This window comes from Stegastes partitus, unplaced genomic scaffold (genome assembly GCF_000690725.1).
Source record: "Stegastes partitus isolate 25-593 unplaced genomic scaffold, Stegastes_partitus-1.0.2 Scaffold1541, whole genome shotgun sequence".
In the NCBI taxonomy this organism is placed as follows: Eukaryota; Metazoa; Chordata; class Actinopteri; family Pomacentridae; genus Stegastes; species Stegastes partitus.
The window spans coordinates 17673-27533 of NW_007579272.1; the positions used below are offsets into that span (position 1 = coordinate 17673).

The 9861-nt window shown below is 39.9% G+C and overlaps 1 protein-coding gene across 1 annotated transcript; it reads right to left on the reverse strand.

Moving 5' to 3' along the window:
• Positions 1-1194: 1194 nt before the first annotated feature.
• rpl19 (ribosomal protein L19) lies at positions 1195-5199 on the reverse strand. The gene is made up of 6 exons (XM_008300432.1): positions 5141-5199; positions 4655-4761; positions 2401-2523; positions 2146-2266; positions 1683-1793; positions 1195-1383 (listed from the first exon to the last, which is right to left on the reverse strand). Exons 1-6 carry the CDS (start codon positions 5143-5145, stop codon positions 1260-1262), a joined length of 591 nt encoding a protein of 196 aa, XP_008298654.1. The 5' UTR covers positions 5146-5199; the 3' UTR covers positions 1195-1259.
• Positions 5200-9861: the final 4662 nt, after the last annotated feature.

A 9861-nucleotide genomic window follows, 5' to 3' on the forward strand; every position in this document is an offset into this window, starting at 1 on the left:
ATGTGACCCACAGCAACTCATATATATAGATTAGATTGAAATCATTTAAATCATTTAGCTTTGGTTTATTTTGTTTGATTATTGCATTTTCTGTGTTTTCTTTTAATATTTTCATTTGCAACAATGGGAGTAGCACTGTGACAATGACTACAAGGGCTTTCTCATTGATTTATTTAGAATATATTCATTGATTCTTATAGTGTGACATGTGTTGACTAGTAGCACCCCACAGTGCAAAGTATATCATTTTTAGGAACCTTTTAATACGACGTAGAAGGCTTTTTTTCCCTAATCACGCAGCTCAGTTGGTGTTGATGATATGTTGTGTCTACCAGTGACAAGTTTACAACAGCTTTCATAATGCATAATCCAGTCACACCAGACTCCTTTGTAGCTTGTCCAACTAGTATAAAAACTTAAGTGTTAAGTTCCAACTGTGCAATCCAAGCACTCCTTCTGCATGCTTTTCATATTTCTATTTTTATGGTTTTACTGTATCAATAACTTTTGTTTGTTTGATCCTACTCGCACCATCTGTTGTTGTTTTTTATGCACCTTATCCTGGTTCTTCTACCAGGGCTTATTCTCCTTACATTTAATGTTTGTGAGCTACTGGATACCTTGAATCTGTCGAAGGCCTGTAACTGCCGTTAAAATCTTAGAACTTAATGTTGCTTTGTACAGCTGAGAAGAATAAATACAAACTCTGCACATAAAATTGTAACCTTTTTAAAACGTTTTTAGGGACCTGCAGTGTTTCGTCTCATTACATGAAAAGACTTAAAATACATTTGTAAATTTATGATGAATTCCTAAATATTTCCTTTATATTCAATATATGAAACTGTTAGTTTAATATTGTAAAAATATCTTAGAATTACTGACACTTAACAGAAGAAATGCTGGTTCTGCCACTTTAGATATGCTTGATACATGAGAGATGTTTTGTATAATAAGTCTTTTTCTATCTATCGAGCTGCTTTATGTAGTTTGGTTCAATAACGTCTTGTAAACACCCGTCTGTTCTGGTTTAAAAATGTTTGACACTAGATAAAATTAACTTTTTAAAAGTCACTCAGGCCTATTTTAAGGGATGTGAATTGGGGTTATTAAAGATGCTTCAGCTCTAAACCCTAGACTTCGTGCTGCAGAAGTAACAGCTTCATCATGAAAGGAAGTTCAGGAGACCATCAGTGTCTTTCTGTACACTTTTATTGTCAACACTCGACGGTTGGCGGCAGAGTGAGGCAGGAGCCAGATCACTTCTTGGTCTCCTCCTCCTTGGACAAGTTCTTGATGATCTCCTCCTTCTTGGCCTGGAGACGCTCTTCTCTGCGCCTGCGGGCCTCCTTTGTCTTGGAGCGACGAGCTTCGGCCTGATCGCTGAAGAAAGAGAAAGAAGCAGGTGTTCATCACGGCTCTCCTGCTGCTTTTGCAGCTTTTTATATCACCTTAGCAGTAAATCCACGGCATGTGAAGTGGTTTTAAATTCTAAACCAAATTAACAAAACATTTTCTGCCCATCAACACTCAATTCTAAGCCTAAGAAAACACAAATGATGACAGGATGTTGTCACCGGAGATGTTTAACCACGACATTCAAAATAATCCAAAAACATTGAATCAGCTCTCCTGTCTCAAATGAACACACGTGATTCCAGCACTTCAGGATGAATACTTACGCCAGCAGCTTCTTGCGGGCCTTGTCTGCCTTCAGCTTGTGAATGTGCTCCATGAGGATGCGCTTGTTCTTGAACACGTTACCCTTTGCCCTCAGGTAGAGGCTGTGGTACCTGAAGAGAGCAGGGGGGAGAAAAAAATTCAGAAACGGCAAGATAACAAGACAGCAACTTCAGTCATGTGCCCATATATAACAGCAGAGTTGTAAGTTAACCCTCTGAACACCATTTGTTAAAGTCAGACACTGTAAAAACAGAAACAATCATCAAATTTGACCTTTTCAACAATTCTTGAACTAATCAAAATGTGTAGGGAGCAAAAAATGAAGAGAAACTACTTGGAGTTCAGAGGGTTAACAGCAGTAGTTTAGATTCAGAATGTAGGTTTGTGTTAAAAAAAATCTCCCATTTCTAAATGAAATTTGAGAGACGCGTTAAATGTCAGCTGAAGAAAGCCTGAACCTACATGTGCCTGTCAATCTTCTTGGACTCCCTGTAGCGGCGCAGCAGACGACGCAGGATCCTCATGCGACGCATCCAGGACAGCTTCTCTGGCATACGGGCGTTGGCGGTACCCTTTCTCTTACCTGGATACATGATGGTTAAGAAGACATGTCAACCGGACTGCCAGCGAAAAACGCAAAGATGCCATATTTATCCTCTTTTATCTTAAAAAGTCAAAAATCATATTCTTCTTTCAAAAATGTACGTTCCAACGTACCGACTCCCATGTGTCTTCCCTTGCGACGTGCCAGCGTGTTCTTGCGGCAGCGGGCGCGGGAGTGGACCGTAACGGGCTTGCGAATGATAAGACCATCCTTCACCAGTTTACGGATCTGCTGGCCTGAACACAGAAGGAAACCAATGCTCTGAACACCAATGTGCATATCAGCCACCGACAGAACATTTAAACAGAGGAAAGTAGCGTGAATATGATCACCAAACAAAATCTAAACTTCACTCAGCTAAAGCAACCAAACAAGCTCAGAATTATATCAGTTAATTGATGGCAATACCAGACGAACAAAGTTGACAATTCAACAAGTTTGAAAGATCTCATATTACAGTGTATAATATAATGCTGCCCTGCTTGATATTTGACAGAGTTTCTATGTCAAATTTGGGGAATGTAATCCCAGAAAACTGTTACGTTAGAAGGATTTTAAAACACAAATCATACATAGACAACATAACAGTATATTCCGATATTCGGCCCAATTAATGACAAATATCGCGAATAGTTGGGAGGGGGTGGTGTATATTAGGGCTGGAATAGTCAAATAGTCGACTATTTGGGTCCAGCCCTAAAATATATAGAGTATTCTCAAGTCTTATCTTTTTGTCACTGGTGAGTTTTCTTTGGCACGAGCTAAGATGTTGAAGTAGGTGCCAAAAAATACTCTATTTAGTAAAAACCCTGATACATTTATATACATATATATATTTGGCCCTTTTTGGCTTTATTAGATAGGACAGAGAGAGAGAGAGAGACAGGAAAGTGGGGGAGAAGAATGGGGGAAGGACTTGCAGCAAAGGGTCATGAGCGGGACTCAAACCCGTGACCGCTGCATTGGGAACTATACCCCCTATACATGGGACGCCAGCTCAACCAGTTAAGCCATAGCAGTGCCCCAAAACCCTGATATTTTTGCCTAGAAATCCATCTGTTTTTAGCACATCCTACTAATCAGTCTGTGAAAACAGCTGCACAACAAATAAACTGCCATGACAATTGAAAAAAAAAAAAAAACACCTGTGCAGACAAGCATGAGTGCAATATTGTTTTTCTTTATGAAACACTCTGCTACGGCTCTGTTTAAGGTTACACTGCCTTTACTGAGGTTTTATTGTCTTTCTAAAATGTTTTACAGTTGCTTTCGAAGGCTTTGTGTATTTTATTGTCGTGTAAAGCACGAGTTTTGGAAGGTGATGTGGAGATTAAGTTTAATAGCAAAACAGCTCTGACGTCTGAGAAAAGACAGCTGGTGTAAGTGAATCTGGTGTTTAGAGAAAGATGGGACATTTTTTTAAGACTTGAAGCTGATCAGACAATGAGTGTTTCAATAAACACACGCTGTCAGTGTTTCAACTATAAATCTTTGTTGAATACGTCTTTAAGATCCTTTCAATAATAGTTTTTATAGTCACTAAAGGATAAGGCTGTTGCAATGAGTTGGAATATTCGATGACGATGATGCTGAAAACACATCAGCATCTGAATTTTAATTCAACACTTGGTTTAAAATTAGTTGTCCAAAAGGCATCAGTTTAAGATAGCGGATGTTGTTCTTCAGCATCACTTCATACTGTCTGCAAATGACACTCATTTTTGGCTCTACTCATCAGTCAGCTGCCAACTAACCCAGATAATGTACATGTGAGATCGTGTGACATATTCATCACACATCTGATTTTAAGATGATTTCATAATTGGTTACAGTATACAATGCATACAGTTTGTCGAAATAAATCAAATGAAAAGGTAGTTTTGCTTTTTTTGGTAAAATTTTGACCAATAAGTAAATCACTGGATCGATCGATAGGAACACAGCTGTTAGTGGCAGCCTTAATTGTTCTATGGGGTTAACATTTTCTTTTCTTCTGGATTATTTAAAGGGTCAGTCACCCAAATTACTACTAAATCAAACTTATTAGAACAAGCATTTCCAAGGCGCTCCTTTACATGTGATGCTAGCTCTGTACATCACAGTGTGACATTAATATGGAATAAGCAAAGAAGCAGGATGACCTTCCTTTGCTTAGAGAACAGTCTCTCACACTATATATTAATTTTATTGTGAAATAACAAGAGTGGTGAAAGTATCTGATTAAAATCTGAAAGTTTCTGGACTTGACTGAGCCCCCAGTTAATAACTCCTCATGCTGGGACAGACAGCAGCCGAGGACTGACTCGTTAAATGACAAAGCTATAAGTCCAAAGACCAAACTACAGGACGACTTGTTGCGCTGCTTACGGGAGTTGGCGTTGGCGATCTCGTTGGTCTCGTTGGGATCCAGCCAGACCTTCTTCTTGCCGCAGCGCAGGACGCTGGAGGCCAGCCTCTTCTGGAGCCTGAGCATGCTGCAGGAGCCACAGACGAGGGCCGGTCAGAAACACGGACACAAACACAACTTCTGTCCACATAAAACAACAACTTTTATGTTCTTAAACGGACGCAAAGTGCTAAAACTAAGTATGAGTAGCTAGGTAGCGGTTAGCCGCAGAGCTAACATTTAACTAACTGCTAGCCGGGTTGACAACATGGCTTCTCCGGCTGCTACATCGTGTTACACAGATTCATGCCCCCAAAAAATGGGGTTTTGGCTTTGGAATGATGTGTAAACGTTATATTCTGATAAAATGTGAACTTGTGTGTCTTATTTAAGGGAGTAGACTTTTACAGGCGCAGATTTTAACTGTTAAATCCAGACTTTTACTGTCTCATCGACAGCGGTCCTACCTCATGGCTGCTACTTCTGTAGAAAAAGGAAGGTTTCACAGCCGGGCTGGAAGCTACCATTTCAGAGGAGAGCCCATGTCTGATCGTGAAAAACCTCCGTGGCAACTCGCTCCATGTTAGACATTTTTATTAGCATACATATTCAGCAGTGCTAATACATGATCATACTAAAAGATAAAACTCATAGAAAGTAGATTAGGATAAAGACAATCCTGAGCATACTTTAAAAAAGTCACATCGCTAAAAACCCCCTTGGTAAAATAATGGTACTAGCCAGTGTTGTCGCAGTGTATCATGGGAGAAGTAGTATTTGGCTGTAATTCTGAGGTTTTGCCACATGAGGGCGGTGTTGAGACCAGAAACGCCATTCAACACCAGAATCCAGTCAAAAATGTACCATTATGTGTGCTTAAAACAGGGTTTATACAATTTTAATTCTCTGTATTTGTATTACAATGACAAAAGTTTAATGTTGTAATCCAAAGGGCTTAATTTTAACAGTTATTATGTAGGGCTTGAGTTCTTAAAATCTTCAAGACAGCCTTTGTTATAAAGCCCAAAAAATAGGTTTGCATTAGTTTTCATTGGAATAAACAAAAAATTTAAAAAAAAAAAAAAAAAACAAGATTCCACAGTGCACTTAGGTCTTTAAAAATCATCAAACACATGATAATAATATGATAACAGCTTTATTATTGTAGCACTTTTTTAAAGCAAGGGTTTGCAAAGTGCAAAAGCAGGAGAAGGCAACATAACAACAATTAAGATAAAGTTAAAGTTAATAACAAGAAGACAACAGATGCAAAAATGCAAAGCGCAATATGTTAAAATAAATCAAGTCACTGTTATTTATGTAACACGTTTAAAGCAACAGCTGTTGGGCCAAAGCGTTACAAATTTACCCAACGAGTTTAAATAGTAATTTAAAACTATACAGTATTATTTATTAATTAAATATACCCGAGTAAGCTAAATATTAAAGTTAACACTCTTCAACATTATATACACCAACATATTACCTGACCAACTGAAAGAATAAGGTTAAGATCCTACACAATTATACCTGGAAAACCGAACAAATCCAAAGATTCACCGAAAGCAGCATATTGTACGCAGCAACAGAGGAGGGAAAAACTCATTTTTAGCAACAGAAGACCTTCAGAAGAACCTCAAAAGCTCAGGGAGGGAGGCCATCTGCCTCAAAAAGGACAGAAAAAAACCAGACACACCACTAACAGAACAGATTGCTAGAACCAATAGCTGCAGATCAGATGTCTGATACATGGCCAAAGCTAGAAATACCTGCAGAGAGGACAAAGCACAAACTACAGGAGAGAGAAGACACAAAAGTTCACAGCATGCAATAGTGCGTATAAATACAGGGAGGATGTTACAAGAATTTCAGAAAATATATACACACGATGACACAAACGCGAACCAATTTAAAGCATATTAGGTAGTAATCAATACTAATAAAACATTAAAAGCAACAAAAAAACCACCATCACATCAAAGTCGATGAAAGTGGGTTTTAGAAAGTTATTCGAAAGGAGTCAGTCAGGATTCTGTGAGCCTAATCTCCTCAGGCAGGTTGCTCCAAAGCTGACAGGCCCTGATGACATATTTAAGATATCATCTTTTTACTACACTTATTCTCAAAAGCTGTTATTTGTGTGGGTATACCCTACATCATACAGGGTGCTAAATGCCTCAAAAATGACCCCAAAAAACGTTTCAATGTACCTCCTGCAAACCAAATATATGTTTGTCTTTTTTGTTCATCCTTTAATTCATGTTGAAATGCTTGTATCCAGTCCATAATCCTGACCTTTAAAGGACATAAAAATCAGTAAAAGCTTTCTTATAAATCTCATGCTGCTATCTCTGACAGATGACAACAAGAAGTTTTCATTCTCAAAATATCGCACACAGCTAGAGGAACTTCATCTGATCTAAAGTTTAAGTGATGCACTGTGAAACTCGCTCCTGTTAAAGGTGTGAAATAAGTATAACAATTTGCAGAAAGAAGTCGAGCAAAAAAAGTTGTTATCTAAAATATGCAGCGTCAGAGGAGTCAAAAATAACAATCAGACCTTTTCAGCTACTCATGACATGTAAAGAGATTAGAAAAATGCAGTTTTAGATGTTTGAGTCGCTTCTGTTAAAAATAAAAAGCGGCAGCAGTGCGTTGGTTTGCTGAGTGGGGGCGCCTGTAAAAATAGCCAACTGGTATCTGACTGGCTACTTATTAAGGCTGCTATTGTTGCATCCTCGACTCTCCAGCATCAGCAGCAGCCCATCACCATGGCAACGCTGCAACGCTGCTCACCGTGTGGGTGCACGAGGACCACTTGTGTGACTTCTTCACCTCACGTAAACCCAGAATAACAACTGAAATCATCATCATCATCATGATCTCTGAGCAAAGCACAGCTCAGAGTTGTGGATCATGAGCTGGCACGGCTTCAGCTCTGCTCACTGCAGAGGAATTCATCATCCGGCAGCGGAACAACAGCGTAGAAACCTTAAAAGAAGTTATTGGGCTTTTGTCTGTCTGGAGGAGGATGTGTAATGTGTCTGGGCTGAGATGCCTTTTGTAGATCTCAGCTGTGCTCGTGTAAAACGCTTCATATTTTTGATGCCGCTCCGCTGTGGTTTCACTGTTTGTCCGATGCAAACTAATAAAAAATACGGCAGAGAAACTGCAGCGTCGCCTCAGACAAACACGAGCTTGGCTGAAGGTTTTGCTGTGCAGGAGAAACAAAGTGTTCTGCCTCGACAGATTTTAAACTGCTAATTTGCAATGCAACAGCTAATTAGAATTATCGGGACACGCTGTACAACCCAAAAGCAATTATATCAATACTCATTTGGGATCAATAATAGTTGAGTAAATGAATGTGCATAGGTGTGTGACAGTCTTCTCGAATCCACAGTCAAATAATCCTGCCTTTGTAGAGCCTGTGCTGAACCCCCGCAGCCTTTACACACATGCAGGATATGAAGTGTATGTTCATGTATTTGTGTTTGATTTTGTTCTTCTCTGTTCGTTCTTCAAGAGCTGGATTCCTGCCATTCAAACAAGGGGTGCAGTTAACTGACTGATGCTTAAGTGTAGCATTTGATCGGTGAGAAGGAATTGATTTTCTTGTGTTAAATGGGTATCAGTGTTCCTGACAGCAGCTATCAGTTACAATCAGTCACACTGAGCGGGCGACGAAGCTGCTAAAGCCTCCACCGACCACCAGGGCGACGTGTTGGGATAGTCAGATTGATGGTTTCATTTCAAATCCGTTGTGGTCGTGTCGTGTAGGTTCTCCTCGAACTGCCAAACCATAAACAAAGAACCTCTGGAGGTGTCCTCTAGTGGATCCTTTGGGCCCTGTGGGTTGCAGGATGGGGCCTTCATCCATCTTGTTCCGACAAGGCCCGGGTCGACACCTCGAGCTCTTGGTCGTGTTCCTCGAGCTGTTCCGTTCTGTGGCGAGGTGCATTGTGCTGCTGGAGGAGGCTGCTGCTGCCCGGAAGTGCTGTTGCTCAGCGTGGAACAGTGTTGAGGTGGGCGGTATGTGTTGTTGCGACCCTGAGTCATCTTGTGTTCATGGTCCAGATGTGTCTCTCGTCCCTCAGCCTGCGTGTCTGGAAGAGTGTTAAGACAGATTGAGCTCTTCGATTGGTCAACATGAAGGTGCCGCAGAATGACAAAAACGAGACGAATGAGACACGAAATGACAAAAATAAGACACAGAATGGACAGAAAAAAGAAAAAGGAGACACAGCTTGACAAAAACGAGGCAGAAAACAACAGAAAGGAGACAAGTTCATCAGCACGTTCAGATTCTTAAATTGCCCCCAAAAAAACTTTATATTGTGCGATAGCTAATCAGGTTCAGAGTTTTAATTTCATCTTCTGTTACTTCCAGATGTTGTTGCATTAGTTGTAACTCATTTGGTTTTAAGATGCTTTAAATAATGTTGTCTTTTTAACATTTTGTCATTTTTCCTAGCTGAGTTTTTCATTGGTCAGCCGCCATCTTTTATTTCCTAACTCAGCTCCAGTGTCATTTAGGCCTTCGTACCTCAACGTACTGAAAGAAAAATCCACAGAAGCGATGAAACACTCAGTTCAGAGGAAGCCGCTTCGATTAGAGGCGAAAAGTTCTCGCAAGAACCAAAAACAAGAGTCCAGTCCAGAGTCTTGGCCAGAAACCAAGATGTCCCTGCAGAACATTGCATTGTAACGAGAAGATCAGTGTCATTCACTCCACTGGTTTTAACGCTGGGACAGATTGTATTGACCAGACTCTATGTCCATGCTGTGTTTACAGCAGCTCCAAGTGGCCAAGAAATCTTTGAATGCAGGTTTTAACACTTTGCATTTAGCTGACTGTCGACAAATCTGAGAGGTAACAGCTATGTTTTTGTTTGTTTTCTGATTTTTATGTCACTTGGCCACACTTTCCTGTTTACTTTAATACTAACAACAAGGCCGATCTGCTGCTTTTCTTTTCTTTTCTTTCCCAACATTGTCACAAGCGCTCACACTTTTACCCAAACACAGTATTTGATTAAATTTTTGTGTTTTAACATCAGAATCAGTTTTATTGCCGAGTAGCATTTCACATACGAGGGGTTTAATCTGGTAATTTGGTGCGTGACAGGAAACAGTGACAAGTACAGATTGTTTTTAAGAAGAAAAGCAGGTGTTCTAAGACAGATGA